This window comes from Xenopus laevis, chromosome 5L, assembly GCF_017654675.1.
Source record: "Xenopus laevis strain J_2021 chromosome 5L, Xenopus_laevis_v10.1, whole genome shotgun sequence".
NCBI lineage: Eukaryota > Metazoa > Chordata > Amphibia > Anura > Pipidae > Xenopus > Xenopus laevis.
In genome coordinates this window covers 119,349,031-119,374,053 of record NC_054379.1, presented here as the reverse complement: position 1 = coordinate 119,374,053, position 25,023 = coordinate 119,349,031, and the positions used below count along the sequence as shown (strand labels likewise).

Sequence of the window (25,023 nt, the reverse complement as noted above, 5' to 3'; positions counted from 1 at the left end):
ATTCATGCCATTTGAACCAGGGATTTTTACACTTTCACAAACATTTCACATGCTTATAGTCAGCTCCTAGGCCTAGCCCATTTAAAATTTGTGTTGCTATAGTATTACAGTGTTTCCCCAGAAGAACATTAATAACCACAACAACAACTGTAAAGATATAAAAGTCGCTTGTATTTAAGTCTTTGAAAACACTATACAAAGCAGAAGTGAGCTACCACAGTCAGGTTCTTATATTTTGCATATTATTTGTTTTATTTAGTGCTTAAAAATGAATCGTCATCTCTTATTGCAAACTGAGAGTTGCTGATAGGATCATCAGCCATTCCATAGCTCGGTGTCCAGTAATAATGTTTTTTAAGGCCATGAAAAAGCTCTGCAAGGCAGGCACGTCCATCAACAACATATGGTTGAACATCTGTAGATGAAGAACTGAGACGACCAGACTTCAGGAGATGGGAAAATGCCTGCAATGTCAAACAGAAACAATATATAAAGTATTTAGTTGAAGCCACAATCAGATACACAGGAAATGTGACAGAACGCAGGCCTTGCCAGTAGATGACTTTCTAACATACTATAGGGAGCATTGGCCCAGAGAATATACAGACTAGATGAACACTCTATGTTATAGTGTTGTAGGGCTCCACACACATCACCTATTATACCATGTTACCTAATTCACTTCGCCTGTCTGGGTATAAGCAGTACAGATCTGGCAGTTTGCTAGTTTCCTCTCACCTGTAGTACAGCTGAAGCTACAGCAAGTGGCTGTTTCAGAAGGGGACAGGGAACATTTGTATAATGTCAGTTTACTAATTCATTTTACACTACACATCTGGACAATTTAAAGGGGGTAATAAAGGAAAGCTATCTGGTAATGGAATGTGTCACTTGTACAATCAATATTACACTGAGGAAATGTTTGTCCAATTGTACTTCCTACAACAAGGAGGTTGAGCGCATTTAAGAAATAGGGGTGCAGTTTAAGCTACAACCCTCTAGGTGGCACATGAGAACACACTGATTTTTGGCTTGCATTTCCCTCTCCCAGATAAACTCTCCCTTGTTTTTTGCCAATTAATTACCCCCTCTGTTTTGTCACTTTCCCACTTGTTACACTATTTTGTCTTACCTCCCCATTCCAACTATCCCTACCATCTACCAGTTATAACTTTTGTTTCCCTTTCTTGCAATTCATTTATTTCATTAGACTTCATTTTCTGTTGCTTGTCAGATCACTGACCCCAGAAAACAAAATACACATTTACTGGGAAGTTTAAATGTTCTCATTTCCTTAAACAGTTATTGCTTCTTTTTCTGTTAATAACTTCTACTCTCCATATTCAGTTCTAACATCCATACAGCTTTTATGTTTACGACATTGGCCTACCCTTTAAAGGTTGTGTACACTTAAACCAGGGGCTCTATCCCAAACTAATGAAAACAGCCAAAGATGATTATCACCACCAAACTTTACAGTTGCCATTCTGGATTCAGGCAGGTAGTGCTCTGCCATCTGTGAAAGCCAGACTTGTTCATGAGACTATATGATGGTAAAGTTTGATTCATCTCTTCAGTGAACACACGTCCACTGTTTAATGAGTGCAATAGCAGTGACCTGTACCCCCAGCCCAGCCACCATCTGGCACCTTGTGTGGTGATGTTGGGCTTCAGTTAATAGTGCAGCTCCAGCAGAATTCTGGACTGAAATCCGTTTCTCAAAAGAGCAAACTGATTTTTATATATTTAATTTTGAAATCTGACATGGGCTAGACATATTGTCAGTTTCCCAGCTGCCCCGAGTCATGTGACTTTTGCTCTGATAAACTTCAGTCACTCTTTACTGCTGTACAGCAAGTTGGAGTGATATCATCCCCCTCCCCCCAGCAGCCCATCAGCAGAACAATGGGTAGGTAACCAGATATTAGCTCTAGTGATGGGCGAATTTATTCGCCAGGCGCGAATTCGCGGCGAATTTGCGCGATTCGCCGCCAGCGTCAAATTTTTTTTTTCGAAAAACGGACGCCGGCGTCAAAAACGGGCGCCGGCGTCAAAAACGAGACGCCGGTGCCGTTTCGCGAATTTTTCGCCGTTTCGCGAATTTTTCGGCGAAGCGAAACGCCGCAAATTCACCCATCACTAATTAGCTCCCTAACGCAAGACAACAGCTCCCTGGTAGATATAAGAACAGCACTCAATAGTAAAATCCAGGTCCCACTCTACACATTCAGTTACATTGAGTAGGAGAAACAACAGCATGCCAGAAAGCAGTTCCATCCTAAAGTGCTGGCTCTTTCTGAAAGCACATGACCAGGCAAAATGACTTGAGATGGCGCCTACACACCAATATTACAACTAAAAAAAATATACTTGCTGGTTCAGGAATTAAATGTTATATTGTAGAATGAATTATTTGCAGCGTAAACAATGTAATTTAGAAATAAAAACGACATCATAAAAATCATGACAGAATCCCTTTAATGATTACTACTTACCACACTTGCTTCTTCATCGATTTTATTTCCCCAGATGTAGATGTACAGTAGGCAATTATTTGCGTTAATTGCTGCTGCCAAAGCTTTGAGTCCTTTTCCACGTATGCTGTTACTCACAACTGACAACCTGATAGACACAAATGAACTAAACTTAGACATTATTGTTTAAAAAGAATATGCAATACATATTATCAGATGATCTGCAATATTTAAAGTAACACTCCAACTCACGGCTAGCTGATTTGGCAATATCACACAGCATTTCATTCCATTGAAATATTTGCCAAACCAGTGTAAAATACAGAGGAATATGTATGTGCCGTTTTCTTGTAGGATGTGTAATTTCTATTACAGACAGAGTCGATAGCTAATATCAGACCGTCACTTCCTCCTGCTCCTTGTTAGTAACCAGTGCTGGGTTCTCATCACCTCTTCAGCCATGACTGTTAAAGGAAAACTATATCCCCCAAACAATGTAGGTCTCTGTAACCTGATATCTGGACTAACATCATCCTTTAGGACAAGCTTTTAAGAGAATCTCATCCTACCTTATGATGGAGCGGAGTGTGTTGCATACTTAGTTCTCATGTGGAACACATCTCTACAGAGTACAGAATAGTATTTTCAAAACTTTCCTCATTAACAGTTAGAGGCGCATTTATCAAATGTCCAATTTCAAATTCATGTGAATTTTTTTAAATAAATAAATACAAATACAATGAAACCTCAATTTTAAATCCCCTGGTTTTAAGTTTTCCCTCATTTTACATTGTTGTTTTGTGGTCCCACCTATATATTATGTATAATATTTTTCCCTGATTTTACATTTTCCAGGATTTTACGCCATTTTTTTCTGGTCCCCTGAAAAACGTAAAATGGGGGTTCTACTGTATACTTAAAATAAAAAAATATCTACAGTAAAACTCGAATGAATATTATTGACCCGAAAACAAATCAAATTCAGATCGAACACGAATCGAATCTCAGAAAAAAAAAACTTGAGTATCAGGAAGGCTAGTAACATCTTCAAATTGGTTACTGGATCTCTCCCATGAACTTGTCAAGTTTAAGTTGGCAAATAGTCGAATTCTAGTTTTTAAAGGGGCATGGTTTGATAAATTCGAGTTCAAATGAAAATTATGATCGAGTTTGGATTATTCACAATTCAAATTTGAGAGTTTTGGCCATAAACAAAATTGACCCTTAATAAATATGCCCCTAAGGGTACTGGCAGATGGGACATATTAATCGCCTTAAGTGCAGGCATCAAAACTCCATAAAGTTACCCTTTTCCTAGGATTATAAATAGCCCCAGTAAAACATTTGCATTGCGGGCAATTTCTGGCTACTACTGCAGTACAGTGCAAAACATCATGACTTTCATAGCCCTCAGAGTTGCACAGAGTACAACCTTCCCCCTATAAAATCAATAGAAATAAAAGAATACATTGAAATTCCAATTCTATGTTGAATGAAATACCAACGCTTTAAGACTTCTGTTGTACAGATAAATGGCTTCAGCAAGGTAAATCGCCCCATCATCCTCCATTCGGTTTGAAGCAAGGTCTAAGATTTCCAAGGTTTTGTTTCTTTTCAGAACTTCTGCCAAACACTTGACACCATCCCGTGTTATTTTATTGCTAGAAGATAAAACGTAAGAAGGGTGAAAATTCTCAAGTTCTATTAAATAGTGCTAAGAACATTATCATGAATGCACAAGAGAACAAAACGTCTCTTTTCGGCACTGCAGATCAAATGTAGAAAAGGTCGAATTTCGAATTCACGTGAGTTTTTAAAAACTCCCATGAATTCGAAATTCGACCAATCAAAATGTATTAAACAATTAGAATTTTTCAAACTTGGACGAATTAAATTGACCCAAAAACTTGAATCAAACTCGATTCGAGTTTTTTCTTCGAAAAAACTCGAATGTCACAAAGGCTGCAAACGACTCCAAATTGATCCCTGGAAGTCTCCTATTGACCCAATTCAGCAGGTTTTAGGTGGCAAATAGTCGAATTTGAGTTCTTAAAGGGCCAGAATATGATAAATCTTGAAAATCTAATTTTTTTAAAAACTCGAATCGAATTTGAATAATTCCCTAGTCGAATTTGACAATTTTGACCATAAAAAATTCGGAAAATTCAAATTTCCAATTCGACCCTTGATAAATCTGCCCTTTAGTGAAGGGACTAAGATAATCTAACAATTGGCATAGACTGCTTGCTGGAGTGTTATGTCAAAGCCCATCATTACATCTTATTGCAATCGTGTTGGCACATGTGAAGACAGAATACCTGAAGAAGGTGAAAGCGTGTTATATACCACTGTGGACACCCAGACGCTGATTTGCAAGGACTGCAGACTACCAAGTATCCTCACAGGCACGCATGGCACCTGCCTCTGACACTCCACTTCAGTTTAAGTTGTACACTCACGGTTCAGTGTGCAACTTTTTCAATCGCTTTAATGTATCATGTTGTAGTTGTTACGCAGGTTCACTTAGGCAAGGAGGTTGATCTTAATGGACATGTCTTTTTTCAACCTCATCTTCTATGTACTGTATGTAGGTAATGCTTGCCTCCTTGCCCTGCCTCTCACTCCAGCTTCTGCTCATTTTCAAAGCTATGCCAACTAGATACCAGTAAAGTATCTTGCGAGTGGCTGCTTTATAAATGACTGTATACCAAAGACTTCTGATAGCATGTTACATTAGGGGGCAAATTTATTAACGGTCGAATTGAAAATTCAAATTAGATTTTTTTTTATGGTCAAAACTTTCAAATTCGAATTGTGAATTATCCAAACTTGATCTGAGTTTTAATTTGAATTTTCAGAGAAAAAACTCGAATCGAGTCGATTTCGATTCAAGTTTTCAGGTCATAAATATTCTTTAGAGTTTTAGAAATTAGATTTCTTAATAAATAACCCCCCATTTGAATTTCAAGTAAAATCTATTTAAATAGAGTTTAAAAAAACTGACACGAATTCGAAATTCTATTTGTAATAAATGTGCCTCTAGGTGTCTGCCAGGTTGAAATTTGTATCTTTCGCTCTAAGAAAACTTGACATTACTTACCAGCTAAGATCAAGATGTTTTAGTGCATAGTTTTCATGCAAAGCATCACACAATCGTTGCACACCAAAATCAGTCATTTCATGCTTGGAGAGGTGCAATTCCTGCAGAGTACTGTTGACTCGTAACATCTCAGAGAGGTGAACTGTAGTGTCTTCCTTAAAGCATAGTAATACAGGTTACAGAAGTAGCTATTGCTGTGTAATTTATCTGTGGTAGCTACAGAGGAAGCAGAGGCTGGGTCTGCTTCCTCTGTGGGGGACCTTTGGGTAAACCTAGACCCAAAAATGTTTCTGTGTTGCAGATGGCCCATGATTTTGCCCCGGGGAAAATTTCTTGGGATGGCCCCAAAGTTATGCCACTGTTTGTAACCGTAATTTTACAGAATTGATATAAACAGCTATGAAATCACAATTTATGTTTTTTTACTTTTAGATCAAGATCAGGCCTGTACTGACAACCTAGAAATTCTGACAAATGTCAGAAGGGCTGCTGTAAGCTTCTATAGACTCTTGATTTAAATTGTACCCGTGTAGCCAGTTTGGGGCATTTGCATCCAAAAAATGCCAGAGGCTATTTTTCTATCTCTATAGATATCGTTTATAAACCTCTTAACCAAAGTGGTGCTGATAGTAAGGTACTTAATACCCATCTGACTAGCATTGAAACATTCAAGGAATGTTCACACATAGATCACACATACCTGTATGACATAGAATAGAGGGCGGTTTAGATTGACAGACTTTAGTGTTTTATTTTGCAATAGTACTGTGGCCAGTGCTATCAAGCTCTGTATACCCTGTAAAAGACAACAAATTATTAGTGTGAAACATCATAAATAACAAATGTGAAAAGTGACTTTTGTAACCAGATCAGTGTCATTACTGTTGCCTACATTACAGGCCATGGATTAGTGACAAAGCAAGACATTAGAAATATTCTAATGGGTGCATGTAACCTGATCAATAAGGAATAAATCATTGCAACCTAAATCTTCATTTATACAATGAGTATAACAAACCAAGGAAATATAAGTGGACTGCCGAAGACAGCTGGTCACAAAGGACAGGTTATATAGCCTGTCCATATGCCCCTGTGAGCCAATAAACCAATTTTGGCACTTTATTCTTAAATGTGGTGTGTTGCTGCTTTATTGCAGTTGGTGCTACATGTCCTGTAAGTGTCATGTATTTAAATATTGTTATAGAAAGCATCAAACCATAGAACCAGTGAGTAAGGTGATAAATGGCCACCTTATGGTTAATGTCCTGAAAAAGGAGACAAATGATCCTGTACCGTTTAGTGACAGCCTTGGCTAAAGGTCCTGTGCTTAATGAAAAAAACTGACTGCTTAAGCACAGAACATTTCTATTGCTGTGAGGGAAGTAAGGAATAGAAAGCTGAGATATACTGTATTTGGCTGTCAAGTACTGGGTTTTCGACAGTGCTGATCCTTGAAATAACAGTTTTAATAGAACCACACTATTTTCTAATTCAATATCATTATCATGAATGTGTGCCTAAAGAATGTTGTTTTTTTTACTTCTGTATCATGAATTGTTATGTGCGTGTAGGAGGATCCCTGTAGATGTCCCATTTAGCCTAACTGAAGTGAACTTTGCTGTGCTAATAAAAACCAGTCCCCAGCCCTCTCCCAGAATCACCGCAGAGATGACAAGTTTGGCGGCAGCAGGTAAGACCCAACCCCCCCATGGTATGATTTTGAAGCAGTATCTCTACGAGAACAAAGGAAAATCCCAAACCAACTCTTTTCCTCACCAAGTCACAGTCTCCAAGGTCCAGTTCTTCAAGGGATGAGTTTACTTGCAACATTGAAGCAAATAGCATTCCTCCTTTGTTTCCAATTTTGTTACCAGTCATCCTGAGGCTCAGAAGGCTTGAATTCCTCTGAAAACAAGAGAATGGTAATAATGTTCAGTTGTGGCTTCTTTAGGAGGATACAGTTGATCTCACCTTTATACCTCAATTACATTTACTAGTAACACTTCTCGTTCTTATTGAAGCAGACCTTGTGGAACAAAATATGCCCTTTTCCTCATTAAAATAAGTAGTGTGCTCTTGCACTGAAGCCCTGTAATAATGTCTGCTCCATCGTAGTTTATTAATTGTAAAATCAGTGGGAATCATTTATACACTATATACTGTGCAAATCTGGTATTCAGCAACATCATTAAAGAGGACATTGTTCCCAAAATCTTGGGGCAGATTTATCAAAATTTAAACACAGAAATCCTTATGGATTGTTATCAGGGACAGACTGGGGGGTCAGGAGCTCACCAGGGCTGCCACCTCAGGGCCCCCCAAAGCCCCCTGCCTTAGTTCTTCACTGATGCTGCAATCCCCCTCCCTTCCCTTTGTCTACCTTGTAGTCTTCGTTCCTAGTATCCTGATGGCTCAACAGTTGAAATTTTATCACAACTTGATATACAGGTATCGGACCTGTTATCCAGAATGCTCAGGACCTGGGGTTTTCTGGATAGGGGTTCTTTCTGTATCCATACCTTCAGTCTACTAAAGAATCGTTTAAACATTAAATAAACCCAATAGTCTGGTTTTGCTTCCAATAAGGATTCATTATATCTTATTTAGGATCAAGTACAGGGTACTGTTTTATTACAGAAAAAATTTTGAATTATTAGCATATAATGGAGTCTATGAGAGATGGCCTTTCAGTAATTTGGAGCTTTCTGGATTACGGGTTTCCGGATAACAGATCCCATACCTGCACCAAAACCTTTTGTCTTTTTAAATGTGTCAATTCATAACAAATTATTCGACTGCTATTCAGTTATTTTTATAAGGTGCTACATTTAAATGGTATGTAACATCCTACTGAGTTGGCAAGACCCTGAAAAACTAGAAGCAATGCACCCATTTAAATGCAAAGCTCATCCATAGAGAACTTACAGAATAGTTAAAAATAATTTTCTATATTAATATACTTGGGTAGTAACTTGGAAAATGATTTATCAGAAATGCATTTTTACCACCTGAAGCTATAAGCTATTTGATGCTGGCTTTTAAATGATATAGCCTTCATTTCATATCTAGCCTGGCATGTACATTACTATCTGGCCATTAGATCCATGGTCCTATCTAACAGAAAGCAAATGAAAAGGTTAAAAAGCAAAATACAGAAGAATAGTTCCAAAATAAACACAATGATAATATTGCAATACTGCTTCACACATGCAAAAAAAAAAAAATTTAAAAGCAAAAGTCCCCTTTAATTATGTTATATATAGTGTTAATAAGGCATGAGCACACACAGTACAAGGTTAGCTCTATATAGAGTAGAAAAGCTCAGTTCCAATACCTTCCAATGTAATGCTCTTTTTACTCACATGCAATGCCTTAGTAATGTGCTCTGCACCATCTGTTCCTATATCATTTCCCATAATATTCAAACAAAGTAGCGATGAATTATTCTGAAACAAAAAAATAGATGATATAGATATATAGAGAGTATTATGATTATTACTATTATATGAGTAATACATATGATTATGTTTATGGTGATTACTATATCAGGGTTATGATATTATTATTATGATTTTATTATGATTATGGTATTTTTAACTCTTTATTTTATTGATTTTTGACTAAAATAAAAGTCATGACCAAAAAAAAAAGAAAAACGGGAAAGAAACAATAAACATAATTAGAATGAAATGGAGTAAAGCAAGATAACACAGAGTATCATAACACGTCACAATGTGGAATGGGGTATAAGGTAGAGTTACAAAATACATATCAATTAAAACATATCTGAGACATACATGTTGCAAGGCACTGTAGAGAAAGAATAACATATATGATTATGATATTATGATAATATTATTATGATTGAATTATTATTGATTGTGTTGTTTATGTTTAAATGATAGCTAGTCATTATTAATTATGATTATGTTGATGATTTTCATTGTATAATTATTAGTATTGTAACTTTTTTACTTAGACTAGTATGGTGCTTATTATTATTATCATTATTATTAGTTATTAATTGTGCAAAACCATTTATACATATTTGCTGACACAACAAAAAGGAAGTAGCCAAGTTGGAGGCTGCCACACACTTCATTGGATGTTATACTGACTAAATGTGGATTTAAAGTAGAGATGTGTGCCTTTTCTTGCAAAGTAAATCAGTGGTCCATGTCTGACAAGTGCTTAGATCAAACAGTGTTGCTTAGTTTAAAGCATATTTTTGCAACATTTGCCCACTGTGGACTGAATCTCATTTGACTTGCTCAATTATATCTAATTCTTACGATGAGCAAAATGGCAGATCTTGCTAATCTTAATAAATCAAATTATTAGACTTTCAGTGCAGAATAATCCATGACCATTGGTTTTATTATATATTTATTGTTAAAAAAATTTCCTATAAAATGGATACCTGCAGAAATGTAGCGATGTGAGCTGCTCCATTGTCAGTGAGATTGTTGTACCGCAGGTCAAGATCTGGGAAAGACAAGATTTTTTAGTCATAACACAATTAAGCTGCAGTGCAACAATTCAATAAAATGGAAAATGTCCCTTTCATACAGTGAAAGAACTACTTCCAATATTGTTCTATATACAACACTGTACAAATACTAATGGTTTATAAAAATTGTACCTGTACATGTATTTAGCTTCTGAAAGACCAACTAATAAAGAGTCAAAAATGTAAGAAATACAATGATGTACACTTTGGATTAGATCATAAAAAAATTGTATCATCATTTAGTCAACTTTACCACCCAAAAGAAATCAGATAGCCTATACCGATCCCATAGTGTATTGTGCAGCCTTTACTTCAATAAAAATGTATTGGGTAGCCAAAATGCTACTAAAGGAATTAAGTATCTGACAATGCCCCCAGAATATATCATATACTTCAGAACATCAGATAGTCTATTATACCCCCAAAGTGCATAAATACTAAATGTGTCTCAAAAGTGCATCAGTTATCTTATAGTGTCTCCAAAGTGCCTCAGTTAACACATATGCCAGAAGACTTGATCCAGTAAGATGACTATGAAGATTTTCATTCATCCAGGTCATGGTATATCTAGTATAAGTAATTCTAAAACAACTGACCTGGAAAGCAACAAGGCACCCCAAATGTATTAGGTAGCTCATAATGCTCCAAATATGTATGCAGTACACATTGTCCCCCAAAATTGAATTACACAGTCTACAACGAGTTGATGTCACTTGAAAAATGGTGGTTGGGAATACAGTGAGCTGATGATTTGGCCAAATACAAATAGAAAAGGCAATGTTTTGCCTTTTCCTTTACTGTCTGTTTTTTTTCCAGGAGCAGAGATGCCACAGAGCCATATCCACATGCATTTACTGTAGAGAGATGAATAAATCCACAGGCAGACAACCAAAAGAATGACAAGGAGGGAAAGGGGATGGGGCAGAACAGGCTCCACTGATGGGTCCATGTTATCATACAGCAGGGGTGCCCAAAAGGTAAATCGGGATCTACCAATAGACCTTTAGCTAGAGATCAGTAGATCTTAAGACACTGTCAGCAAACAGCTTGACTAAATTACCTTCCTATTTCATGCTTTTCATTCAGATATTTATCATGTTAACATTACATAAGGAATAGTTGTTTGTTAAAATAGCTATAAAAATGATCTCAGAGATCAATATAATACAATGTTTTTATAGATGTAGATCATAATGGCACAACACTGCCTATGATTAAGTGTTGATGACAAGAAACTCGTCAGGCTGAGGACACAATAAACTTTGTTCACTATGACTTGTTGCCTGGTGGAAGTTTGTCTTATTTGAGTGCCTGCTCCATATTGGTTTGACTGCTAAGTGTAGACCCCGAGCATCGGCACTCGTGTCATACAGTATATGACACACATGCGCTATTACAGTATATTTCTGTTCCTACATATAATGCTCATTATATCCAAAAATGGACAAAGAAGTACCTGTGCCCTAAGCATTCCTAGTTCTATTTGTCAATTACCATTTTATTGTCAAATCCATAACGATAAATCTTATTTAAATGACTTTTGTATTAGTATTTGTAAAGTGGATGTTTTGCAGCAGTCATACATATGGTTAGTATAGCAAATTGAAATTTCTACAATCAAAACCTACTTGTTATGAAACAGTTTTTACTTAAGACCCGAGTGAGAGCAAGGAAATCCTCATCACTGACTTTCTGCACTTGCACCAGACGATTATTTCCACAGAGCTTTAAGGTGGAAGCATATAGTCTGCAAAAAGATATATATCATGTTGAATTAATTTTAGAGAACACATAGAAGGTAGTACACAAAAAACAAATGTTCATGAGTTTTTTTATTCTTCATTAGAGATTACAAGAGGCCAGCCATTTAATTGGGACAATCCAGCGACAGTACAAATACTGTCCTTGCACTGTCCTTACCATCTGTCACAGTACTTTGTATAGGATATACCAGGGCCAGAACCAGGGGCAGACAGAAGTGGCACGTACCTAAGCACATTGGTGGGGCAGGTCCTGGGCGCGTACCTCTTCTGCCTGTGCTCCCCTAGTTCAGGCACTGGAGGATCTCAATTGCTGGCACAATGAATGTTTCCAGGCACTTTCCGGGCCCCACACATGCACTTGTCATACTGTGTGTGCACATGCTCACGCTTGTGCATGGGAGGGGCAGGGACACGCACGGCTGAGGATGGATTGCCTGGGGTAGCCATCTGACTTGGCCTGGCCCTGGACTATACTAGTGTAAATGTTAAAGCAATATACTCACTCTTGCTCTTCTGTTTGAGAAAGTATTTCAGCAATGAAGGGGTTAACAGGCTGCTTTTGTTCAGAGCACATCTCTGTGTAAAGTTGTTGCATTCCTGTGGACATGGCTAAACAAGAAATAAGTAGTTTGTGGTATAAGATACATTTCTATAAACTAATTTTTTACTTACAGGGAAACCTCAAGTTTACATCCCCTGATTTTAAGTGTTCCCTCATTTTACATTGTTGTTTTGTGGTCCCACCTCTATATTATGCATAATACATTTCCCTGGTTTTACATTTTTCTGGATTTTTTACACCATTTTTTTCTGGTCCCGTGAAAAACATAAAATTGGGGTTCTACTGTATTCAGACCCACCTACCCCTATGAGTAGACATTTTTTTAGACGCGCATACAAAAGATAATGGGGCACATGTACGTCTGCAAGCCCAGAGAGCATAGTAAGGCCCAGATTTGTGGGGAGGTCAAAAAGGCCTGAGCCTTAGTGGCAATATTTTAGGTGCTGGTATGCCACCCAGCCGCAACCTCATTTTTTCACTGGGGATGCGCCGGAGATTTGACAGTTCTTCAAATCTCCTATGCGCCTCCTCTGTGCTGTTGAATGAGGAAACCTGCACATGTGTGTGCTCTTGAGTGGGGGTGCGAACGTGAGCAGCAGTCACAGGAACTTTTGGCCTAGGGGCTCCCAAATCATACCTCCCAGCTGTCCCGTTTTTAGAGGGACAGTCCCTCTTTTGACAGCTCAACCTGCAGCCCCTCATTTGTACTGGAAAGTCCCCTTTTTCTCTGCACTGAACAGCCAGAAAAAGAAACAAAGTTTCTAACTTAATTGGCTTTTGCAGAACAACCACAACTGCAGATAAGATACTTTTGTAACAATTTCAAGATAAGCAAAAGAGTAATTGTAAAGAGATCAAATAACAGGTCCCTTGGGAAAAGTTAGTGGCCATAGATGCCCAGATAATATCGTACGAAACTAATTTTCGTGCGATATTCGGTGCGTGTATGTTGGGAAAAGAGCCGACCAATATCGGCAGAAGACTTGGATAATGGTTGGCTCAAAATTTTGATTGGGTGCCTCTTAGGAACAAACTTTCATAACCTGCCAAATTTTGTAAAATGAACATGGTAATTAGGGGGTGTGGCCACAAAAATGGGCGTGCTCAAAAAAATTCACTGAGATAGCGCGGCAACTTTTTTGTCCCTTTTTATTTCCAAAATGTTGAGAGGCATGCCCAAAATCGTAAATCTGAGTCCGAGCATAGTGCAATTTCCAGTGCAATTGCCATGCTTTTCCCACAATGCAGTTTTTTCCCTATAGTACTTCAGTGGCAAAGGGATGCTCAGTTGTGCTGCATCTGTCACAATCAATGCAACGATATGCTGTGCATTTTGACGCAAGTTCCTTTATTAATGAAAGTGGTGTTACATGCGCAACTGACTGCTGGAAAGCGCGGGGAATGCAGCTGGGGTGGTACATGTGCCCTAATGTTTATACACACAGTTAAAGGGGTTGTTCATCTTTGAGTTAACTTTTAGTATGATGTAGAGCAGGGATCCCCAACCTTTTGAACCCGGGAGCAACATTCAGAAGTAAAAGGAGTTGGGGAGCAACACTATCTTGAAAAATGTTTTCGGGGTGCCAAATAAGTGCTGTGATTGGCCATTTTGTAGCCCCTATGTGGATTATCAACCTACATTGAGGCTCTGCTTGGGAGTACATCTGTTTTTTATATAACCAAAACTTATCTCAAAGCCAGGAATTCAAAAATAGGCACCTTCTTTGAGGCCATTGGGAGCAACATCCAAGGGGTTGGAGAGCAACATGTTACTCACGAGCTACTGGTTGGGGATCACTGATGTAGAGGGTAATATTCTGAGGCAAATTGCAATTAGTTTTCATTTTTTATTATTTGTGATTTTTGATTTATTTAGCTTTTTATTCAGCAGCTCTCCAGTTTGCAATTTCAGCAGTCTGGTTGCTAGGGTCCAAATTACCCTAGCAACCATGCACTGATTTAAACAAAAGACTGGAATATGAATAGGAGAGGCCTGAATAGACAGACAAGTAATAAAGTGTAGCAATAACAATACATGTGTAGCCTTACAGAACTTTTATTTTTAGATGGGGTCATTGACCCCCATCTGAAAGCTGGAAAGAGTCAGAAGAAGAAGGCAAATCATTCAAAAACTATAAACAAATAAACAATTAAGACCAATTGAAAAGTTGTTTAGGATTGGCTGTTATATATCATACTGAAAGGTGAACCAGCACTTTTAGGAGAAATACAAGGGACCCTGAGAGGCACAGAGAGCCAAGTGCAAAAAGCAGGCGGCAAATGTATCTGTAGAGTACTCTGAGCCCACTGGTACTGAGAGGGGAAATACACACATTAGCACATACAGATACAGTCATTACTGTACAACACGGAAACTTGGAATAATAACTCCTGAAATTGACAGAGAAAAGGGCAATTCGTTACCTGTGGCTGCAGAGAAGACAGGACTGTACCCAACAACCAGCGCCGCCCGCCCCGCAATCTCTGCGCGTTGTTGTCTCCCGGTTGCCCCGGTGACAGTTTAGTTCAGGCCCCGCCCCTGGTTCTCGCTTTGGCTCAGTTGGACTCGCAGTTTGCGCACTGACCCGGTCTGGCTGCTCGGGACTGACAGCATCACACGGGGAACATCTCCATATCACAAGTTTGACTGCCTGAGCCTTGAGGTACACACCTGACTCTGCAACTTTACGTGTTATAATATTGAAAGGGCGTAACTAGGATACGCAGTACTGCGATAGTGTCGCACGTCTGTCACTATAGGACACAGCTCTGTGTGACAATCAGTTCGTACACTGTCCAGCTGCTGCCAGCGACTTGCTCACTAGTTAATAATGAATGAATATGGTATAGGGCAGTGATCCCCAACTAGTAACTCATGTTTCTCTCCAACCCCTTGGATGTTGCTCTCAGGTTCCTGAAGGCAGGTGCTTGTTTTTCAATTTCAAGCTTGAAAGCTAATTTTAATTGTATAACAACTAAGTGTAGTGCCAACAGAGACTCCTGTAGCTGCCAGTCCACTTAGGGGCTACCAAATAGCCAATCACAGCCCTTATTTGGCACCTAAGGGACATTTTCATGCTTGTGTTGCTCCTCAACTCTTTGTACATTTGAATGTGGCTCACTAGTTAAAAAGGATGGGGACCCCTGGTATAGAGAGTGGGTCCTAACATAGCATTCCAGTATACCCCACATAACCACATGGATATGGGCCAATTTAACCCAATTGTAGGATGATGGACGTTCACATTCTCTTGCCTGTTTGCTGAAGAGCTTCAGGGCTGATGCAAGTTGTACTGGAACCTGCTGGGAGACTAAAAGCTCCCTATCCTGCCAACTCATGCAATAAGCAGAGCACATGAAAGAAACACCTTTCTCTCAGACACTAATTTGCACATCCTTTTATCATCAGTGTCATCCAGGGGCAGAGTGTAACCACACCTCATATGCAAGTGATCTTTGAATGAGGACTAATGACACAAATGTCCCCTTGCACTAGTTTCTGAGGTCTCTTTAAATTGGGACCCCTAAACAATCCTGTACAGAGTCAGGCCCGGATTTGTGGAAAGGCCACCTAGGCCGGCAAGATTTTAGGGGGGCGGCATGCTGTCCAAACACACCCACATTGATTCAAAAACACTGGGGATGCGCTGGAGATACAATCATTTTTTAAATGTCCCCATTGCTCCAGTGCAGATAATGAAAATTTGCACGAATAAAGGAGAGGGGACAGGGGCGACGAACGGCAGTGGGCCTAGGGGTGCCCGCTATGTAAATCTGGCCCTGTACAGAGTGCAGCACCAGCAGGCACAAGGGCTGACAGTTAGTATAGGACTTCATTGTGGTCTGTGTCAGCTGAGAATGGGAGGAGGGCATGTCCAGGGCTGGACTTGGAGTAAAAAGTAGCCCTGGCGTATAAGTGTGTGACACTGACTGTCAGACAGGTCTGGAATGGGAGTCAAAATAGGCCCTGCCATTTCAAGTACATAGAGGCCCAAACAGCCCTTAACCAGCCCACTAAATAGTGACTTTCTATGGCATCTTACAGCAGCCCCTCTGGCATTTGCCTGAACCCACAGATTGCCAGTCTGGGCCTGCTGTCAGATGCCCCCCCCCCACCCTACAAGTTAAAAAAAACATTGGTGGCCAGCCACCCCCCAAGTTAAAAAAAACCTTTGTTGGCCTCTATAAAAGTTAAAAAAAAATTGGTAGTCAGGACCCCCCCCCAAATAAAAGTTAAACAAAATTGATGTCAGGAGTTTTAAAGAGAATACCCTTTGTGTTCAGTGAAACTTTGGTGGCTTCTTCGACTCCAATTGGTGGCTTCCTGAGAGTCCTACTCAGCATTGAATAGAGCGTCCCATTTGGCAGATTGTTAGTCCGGGCCTGGGCATGTCTACGTGCTTCTTTGTCCTGGCCCTTGTGAATACAGTCCTGCAAAACATAAGCAGCACTGTATTCATCAGCAAAAAATACAGTGCAAAGCTTGATTTGCAGAAAACATTTGAGATTGCATCCATTCTTTTACCCTTTGCTCCCTTTTCGGCACTTTATAAATGACCCTTATCATCACTCCCTGCTTGTGGAAGTGTGTAGCAGGACATTTCTACTGATTATTTAGGCCAGAGATGCCCAATGAGATGCCCAACTAGATTAAAGTGAGTGGTGTTTCAACAAAATCTCGAGGGCCTAAGGTTTGTCTGTAAGGGTATAGCCAAGAGTCAGGCACCTCCCAGTAATTATAATTGCTTACCTAAGACCCCAGAACAGTGTTCATATTTGCTGAAAAGTGCACTGTCCAGGTGCTTTTGTAGGAGCACCACATTGTGATCTTTTTAAGCTTCTTTGATCTTCTGTGTGTCCCTGGGACAGATGTGAATGCACAGTAGCATGGAATTCGGCCTTCTTCTTCTTCTAAGTTCAGCTTTTCACATTACTGCTCATGTGTACCCTGATCAGAACATAAAGAAGGTCCAGAAGTCGAAGAATATGACAGCATGGTCCTCCTACAGAATTACCCAGGGCCAGTGCAGCACTTGCCCTGAGTCTCTTGTTAGCTAATGTAATCAATAATTATACCTTTCCTTCTCATTTGCAGATAAAATGCACTGTATCTTGGCCAAATCCATGGGTCAGTATTCCCTGTTTGCTCATGAGTATGTGCACACATATTATGAGACCAGTGCATAAGAGGATTTGTGGAGAGCACAGACAACTTTTGTCTTCTTCCACTGATGGAATGTTTTCTTAAATTTTGCATTATTTCTTCCAGTTATAATGCTGGAAGAAATATATGACTTAGGGGAAATCACCATTTGTCCAGGAGGGGAACCAACTTGACCTTTATTAAATATGGGCCACAACTGACTTAAATTCTTGTGTGCAAAAAATTGATTTCATGCACATTGGAATAAGTACTAAATTGTGTATTTCATTAAAAAAAATCAGTGTGCGCCACATTTTTGTATTTGTGTGCACATACAAGTACCGAGTTTAGAGGGAACATAAGAATAATCTCAGGATACAGGCAGATCAGCAAGGTGGGACTGATATTTGGAAAGATTCAAAGCTGATGTGGATGTCAGTTAAGCATAATCCAACTTAAGGTCCGTGTTGGCCATATTTTGCAATCATTGATATAATATATGTGCATTTTCACATTTCATTCACACATGGCAATATTCTTTTTGTAGATGACAGTACACTTGGCATCGGATTTGCAGGTAAGGGAAGACACAAGCTTCAAGATGCTGGGTGTTCGCTTTTCTAATTCAGTGATGTCAGTTGCGCTGGATACAAAAAAGCAGGGTTTGGAGACGATTCATAACAAACCAGACTCTGAGCCAAATGAGGAGTTACCAAAGCAGCTTCAGCTGCGTGTTCTTTTCATGGATTCAGCACAGAAAGAGTACACTGAAATCCCAGCACCGATTCTCGACCTGGAAGCTCTGGAGGAATTACATTTGGAAAATAACCATATCGAAGTAATCCCAAAGGAGATATGCCACCTCTGCAACATTAAGGTGCTTTACCTGAATAATAATAATATAACACATGTCTGTGAGGAACTTGGAGAGCTACAGAATCTGCAGAGTTTAGATCTTAGCTTCAACCCTCTAGAGTACGACTCTTTGAATATAGTTAGCAAAGTGCAGCATCTTCATGAGCTGAGGCTCTATAGTGTAAACCTGGAAGAATTTCCAGTAATTATCTGCAACAGTCTTCAGTGTCTGGAGCTTCTTGGACTCTCCAACAACCACTTAACGTCTCTACCCGAAGAAACAGTAAAGTTAGTACAATTAAAGGAAATTTACCTCCGGAACAATAGACTTGAGCGTTTTCCCATTGAGCTCTGTCTACTTCCTAATCTAGAGATTATTGATCTTGAACACAATGCTCTGAAATCCATACCTGCTGAAATCGGTTCTTTAACCAAACTTCTTAAGCTCTTCGTGGGTTTTAATAATATTTCAGTTATTCCAAAATCCCTCTCCCACTGTACAAAGTTAACAGTGCTTGACTCCTCTAGTAATTGCCTGCAAAAGATTTGTCCCCATCTCAGGAAACTGACAGAACTAAATGAACTGGTATTGTCAGGTAATGAACTGGGGGAATTTCCATCCAAACTTTGCAAACTTTCATCTCTCAGTGTGCTCTATTTAAAGAACACAGGTATAAAAATTTTACCGCCGGCTTTGAGCAATCTGTCCTTCATCAAAATTCTAGATCTTAGTCAGAACCTTCTCACAGATGTTCCCTCAGCAATCTGCACATTAAAGCGACTCGAGATTCTATCCTTGGATGACAATCTCATCTCATCGGTAAGATTTTAATAAGACAAGGCTAAATAATTTCACAATATTTTGGGCTCCTTTACAATAGTGAGCCGTTGGGCAAAATACAAATAAGAGAACACTCAGCACGGCCCAAGAAATGGTCAGGGGGCATGTTGTTAGCTTCTTGATGTATTTTCATGTCTTGAATATTAGCAAAACGAATTCCGAGATCATTTATTTTCTATTGTTCCTATGCGAAGTGCATTTTTCCACACCAATCCATAACATATTTTTTCAACCCCACACTTGTTTAGTGCTGTGAAAAGATCAAAAGGCATATATGTTTTTGGTTATAAATGTCTTTTTGTTTAAGATTATCCCAGAAATAAAGGGACTCCCACAACTAATTTACTTGGGACTGACAGGGAACAGATTTACTGGTTTCCCAGAAGAAATATGTCTGTTGGAGTCTTTAGAGAGGTTATACATTGGACAAGATCAGGGAACGAAACTTACATGCTTACCAGAAAATATCTGCATGTTAAAGGTAAGGAAGCAAATTTCCAAATGACTGTGCAATTTCGCTTACTATGTGTTTAGCCAAACTGGCCAATGATCTTCTTCTTTGGTCATCTGGTCAAAATGGGAAAGTGCTAGTCCTTTACCAGTTACTGGTCAGTAAATATATATTTACAGAATGTGTTGATGTTCTGTTCTAGAATCTGAAGGAGCTGTATATTGAAAACAATGATCTGGAATGTCTTCCCTCAAACATCAGTTGTCTCCAGAATCTGATAATACTAGATTGCCGCAACAACCGTCTCAAGCAATTTCCTGAAGCAATCTGCAGTCTGCAAGGTACTATACAACCCAAAGGATAAAAACACTGATATAGAGATTTATGGTATACTTAAAATTTCATTTTAAAGAGAAAATCTATAGTGCAAGCTATCCCCACTATGTGACCATAACAGTCCACAGAGCAATTCAAATTTCTGCACTGAACACTAATATGTGGCACCATCACATAAAATACATTTTGTTCTGCCTCTGGGAATGTAACGTTGTCAAGACCTTATTGTAAGCTCCAATGGGGGTAGGGATTGATGTGAATGATGTATAATCTGTGTAAAATACTACAAAATATGTTGATAATATACATCAAGGTTGTTAGTGAATGAAGCCCTAGGTGTAATTTTACAGGCTTCACTTTCCTGGTGCTGGCTGTAGAGCTGGGGCACCAAATACTTAAATGAGCTATTCTTCCCCCCTTCAATTTCTTGGTATGGCCACAAGAGTGCACTCAAGATACATTGCACATTTGCAAGATCAACAGGTAAATAGAAACTGGAGCTCCTGACCAGACACATATATATCTCTCTCTCTCTCTCTCTCTCTCTCTCTCTCTCTCTCTCTCTCTCTCTCTCTCTCTCTCTCTCTCTCTCTCTCTCTCTCTATATACATAAGCAATATTTGTATTGTTTAGCACAGTGCATGAATAAATATCTCTTTTTACAGTGCTAGGTATGCTATGCCTTGTCTGTGATGCCTCCAAGCTCTAAACCTAAACAAGGTGTAATAAAAAATGTACCTGGTGGTCCAGTGGTGCGGCGGAGACGCGCGCCCCGCGCCTCGTTTGCTTTATTGACTCGGGCGCGCTGCCGTGATGACGCCAGAGCACAAACGCGCGTATTGGCACGAAATTCAAATGGGTATTTAAGGGAGCTCATTTATTCTATCATTGCCGGTTATAGGAGTTTGTTCCTGGTGCTATCTGAGCTTGTGCTAATCTGTTTTTGAACCTGTTTGATTCCTGTTGTGTCCCCTGCCTGGCTTTTGACTATTCTGACCTCTGGATCCTGACCCTTCCTGAATACCGACTACCTCTTCTGCTTAACCCCTCTGATTGACTTCCTGGTTTGACCCTTGCCTGCCTGACTACGTTTATTCTCTGCCTGCCCCGACGCGGCCTGATCTGGCTACTCTATTGCCTAACGTCTTGTACCACGACCTTCTGCCCAAAGACTTTACCTACAGTTGCCCCTTCGCTGGTTTAGAACCTTTTGCCTTGTACCTCTCGTTTTAAGACCTGGCGGCATCTGAGTAGTTGAGGGCTCCTCCCGAGGCCAAAGGCTGCTGCTACAGGCAGAAGCACAAGCCGAGACCAGGGTGCTTGGCATCGGTTCTAGAATCAGGGTGCCAACCATTACACAAGGGTTGCCTGTACACTAATAATAATAAAAACATCATACACATTATTATACTATTGGCTATTACGCTATTGGCTCACAATAAAAGGGCATTTTTTTCAGGGGGACAATTCTCCTAGGAGACAGTAAGCAGTAGCTGAGGCAAATGAAATTGCATATGGTATTCTCAGTAAGCTTGGGACATAGCAGTAAATTCCCAGATTACCCCACCAGCCCCGCAGGAAGGCTTTGAACTAGGTTACATGTGCGCACACCTTTATATTAGCATTGAAAGGCCCTATAAAGGTAATTTCATCATATATTCATCTCAAAATGTACATTAGATAATTCAAAGAAAAAACAAATGTGGCAAATCCGTTTACAAAAGTCCAACAAAGAAACCCCTGTTTTGGTAAGTGTACCTTTAATCAAGACAATAGATAAAAAAGTTGTTTACTGTACTGTAGGTAAGACCATCAAAAGTGATTTTGTTTGTGTGTTTAGCATTACAGAAGTTGCTGCTGCAGAACAATCTATTGTCTGTTCTCCCAGACAAACTCGACTTGCTCCCAAAACTTGAACTGCTTGAGCTAGAAGGAAATCCGATGACAGACCCTCCCATTGAGTTGTGCAGTCTTGGAAGATCTGCCATCTGGCAATTTCTTCAGGAAAAGAGACGTAGGAATGCACTGGCAATTAAGGTATTTCCAAATCTAGGTTTTGTCCACTGCATCAACACTGAGAAAGTCCTAGACACGTATATATATATGTGGTCTCCCTGCCAAAAGGCAATTCTAAAGCTAAATGTAGTCTTTTGCTGGTCTGTCAGAGTACCAGATGAGCCTCTCATTGGCTACAATCTCACCATATTCTTCATCTTTCTACCACAAACCTATGTAACACATATTCATATGCATTTGCATCTGACCATAGGGCACGCAACATAAGCTTCTGAGATACATGTAGTGATAAAGTCCAACAAAGTAGGGTGGTACATGAATCCTTTACTGAGCTCAAGTGTGAGGAGAAAATCTCCCCCCCCCGGTTAGTTACAATAATATATTTATACATTGTACTAAAATCATTATGCATTAATGTTTCAGTGTAACAGATGCTTATGCCAGTGCCTTAGAACTGGTAGCCATGAATTTGTACTGGCAGGTCAGACAGCAGGATACTCCAAGTTTTCCCATCTCTGCTCTCCTATAGCTCAGTTACACAGGTATATTTCCAGCACAGAGGCATTGTACAGCACAAATTGTTACTGGGCCATCTTCCTTCTCCCCCACTCCAAACCCAACACACAAATAAAAACTTATGGACACTAAAATACAAGGGTTGGAACGCCAAGAGGAGCTAGGATAACCACAATTCTAGAGTGAGAAGTGTGCTCCACACTTTACTCTCGCCTGGACTAGAACTGATAAATAGCTGAAAGTGTATTTTACTGACAGCTAACTACAGAAGTATAATTGTTTTGGTACAATGAAATGCCAGAGGGGTTAATAATTAATTTTGCTGACAACGTGCCAGTAATACAAACAATTAGGGTTTGTTATTTCATACTCTGTTTTTAAATCACAGTTGTTTTAGTTTATTTCTCCACAGCAGGAATCAGGAAAATATTCTTCCCACACCCTACTATGTAAAGTATGACTTCATGTCATCTCATACAGTGACCTTTAGTTCTGACATTTTGTCTTTGTTGGAATCTGTAATTTTTCTTTCCTTGTGTATTCCCAATTTTGCTTTTTCTCTGCCTTTCCCACTACTATGCCAAGAACAATAATAGGTCAGAAAGGTGAAAAACTTGTTCCACCTGTATTTGTGTGAAACGGATCTTCTGGCCAGCAAATCACAAGATTAATTACCTGGGAGCACTACGGTTTGAAAAATGAAACTACCCCTTACCAAATTACAGTACATTTCAATAGGAGTAGTACCTACTCATGAGTTGACACTCCTCCCCATTGCTTTGCATATATATATATATATATATAATCCAGTAAATGGACCCGCACTCGTTCATATTAGTGAAATAAATGTGTCTTTATTCACAGGTTCATTTCCAACGTTTCGGTCCTCTCTGGGACCTTTTTCAAGGATCCTTGAAAAAGGAGAGCGAAACGTTGGAAATGAACCTGTGAATAAAGACACATTTATTTCACTAATATGAACGAGTGCGGGTCCATTTACTGGATTGTATTATCAAACTTTGACCAACGCACCACCATCGACAGAAATATATCCGGGAGGAGTGCGTTCACTGTACCGACATAATATATATATATATATATATATATATATATATATATATATATATATATATATATATATATATATATATACTGTATATATATATATATATATATATATATACATGTTTTAGCCCACATCAATCCCATTTCCATAAAGTTTAGAGTGAAAGTTTTATGTATGTGGCACATGGATATAAAGTAATTTGAAATTAAACTTGGCCTCCCTAACCAGTTTCTTAATTAATGAATTACTAACTCTTTGTCCCTGAAAGGTTTGTTTACATACTTGTTACTGTGTACAAAACTGTGTATGGGTAGGTCTAGTAACCAAAAGCAACCAATCAGATGTTAAACAGGTGACCAGTAACTTCCACCTGGTAATTTGTTGCTATTTGCTAGACCTAATACAGGTATGGGATCCGTTATCCGGAAAACCATTATACAGAAACCTCTGAATTATATATATTTTACGTTTTTAAAAAGTATTTCCTTTTTCTCTGTAGTAATAAAACAGTACCTTGTACTTGATCCCATCTAAGATAAACAATACAGTTAGGTTTATTTCACATTTAAATGATTTTTTAATAGACTTAAGGTATGAAAATCCAAATTACAGAAAGCTTCCTTATCTGAAAAAACTCCAGGCCCCGAGCATTATGGATAACAGGTTCCCTACCTGTATTAACTTTGGACTTTTTCTCATTTAACTTCATAGTACAAGGGAATTTCTGTTACCAGTGACTTGTATTTCCCTTGGGTACAAAGAGATGGCAAGAACTAAATGCAACTGTGAGCTAATCTATATGTATACATGACATATAGCAAGAAATATTCCTACAATATGGTATCACTATTGTCTGCCTGCTGTAGGCAAGAAGAAGGTGATACATGGCTCATATAATCTCCATTTTGTTCCAGATCCAGGCATGGTGGCGAGGCCTAATGGTACGTAAAGGGCTTGGGCCATTTCAGTGTCTCCTACGGTCTGGGAAAAAAGGCAAGAAATCGAAAAAAGCTTCAAAAACTAAAGGCAAGGGTCAGAAAGGTGGAGCAAAAGGAAAGAAGAAATAACAGTCCCACATTTGCAATAGTGGCTACTATTGTAGTAGTTTGTGCTTCAAATATTAAACTTCTGTTGTGACATGAAATAAGCTGTCAGTCTTGTTCCTGTAACAGGAGCAGCTGCAGTGAAAAGTCTAGTTAAAAAAAATGTGCAGAATGAGAGATGGATTAGTTATACAGAAGAACTGCAAATTGTTCTGTACAGTCCAATATATTCTTGGCACCAAAACCCGAGCGCACCCAGCTACTCTGCTTACACTGACCATGCACCAGCAGCATTGTACTTGATCCACTGAGCCATCTCCTTGTGCTATTTCTATTTGTTATTATTA

At 39.1% G+C, this 25,023-nt stretch overlaps 2 protein-coding genes across 2 annotated transcripts; one reads left to right on the top strand and one right to left on the bottom strand.

Moving 5' to 3' along the window:
• Positions 1–150: 150 nt before the first annotated feature.
• On the bottom strand, positions 151–14,888 carry lrrc34.L (leucine rich repeat containing 34 L homeolog). The gene is given in 11 exon segments (NM_001095339.1): positions 151–464; positions 2,496–2,622; positions 3,980–4,135; positions 5,575–5,729; positions 6,275–6,370; positions 7,351–7,479; positions 8,937–9,020; positions 9,995–10,059; positions 11,713–11,831; positions 12,351–12,456; positions 14,834–14,888. Coding segments are annotated over 10 exon segments (1,248 nt in total). The 5' UTR covers positions 12,455–12,456; positions 14,834–14,888; the 3' UTR covers positions 151–251.
• A 76-nt stretch (positions 14,889–14,964) lies between these two features.
• lrriq4.L (leucine-rich repeats and IQ motif containing 4 L homeolog) lies at positions 14,965–24,700 on the top strand. Its single transcript, XM_018263715.2, has 6 exons — positions 14,965–15,072; positions 18,100–19,227; positions 19,556–19,729; positions 19,902–20,040; positions 21,876–22,072; positions 24,548–24,700. Exons 2-6 carry the CDS (start codon positions 18,100–18,102, stop codon positions 24,698–24,700), a joined length of 1,791 nt encoding a protein of 596 aa, XP_018119204.1. The 5' UTR covers positions 14,965–15,072.
• Positions 24,701–25,023: the final 323 nt, after the last annotated feature.

Excerpts from the sequence above, each read along its gene's own strand:
- lrriq4.L (XM_018263715.2), top strand. The coding sequence starts at position 18,100 with ATGACAGTACACTTGGCATCGGATTTGCAGGTAAGGGAAGACACAAGC. Across the intron at positions 19,730-19,901 it reads AAAATATCTGCATGTTAAAG|AATCTGAAGGAGCTGTATAT; the intron begins GTAAGGAAGCAA and ends GTTCTGTTCTAG. Across the intron at positions 22,073-24,547 it reads GGAATGCACTGGCAATTAAG|ATCCAGGCATGGTGGCGAGG; the intron begins GTATTTCCAAAT and ends ATTTTGTTCCAG.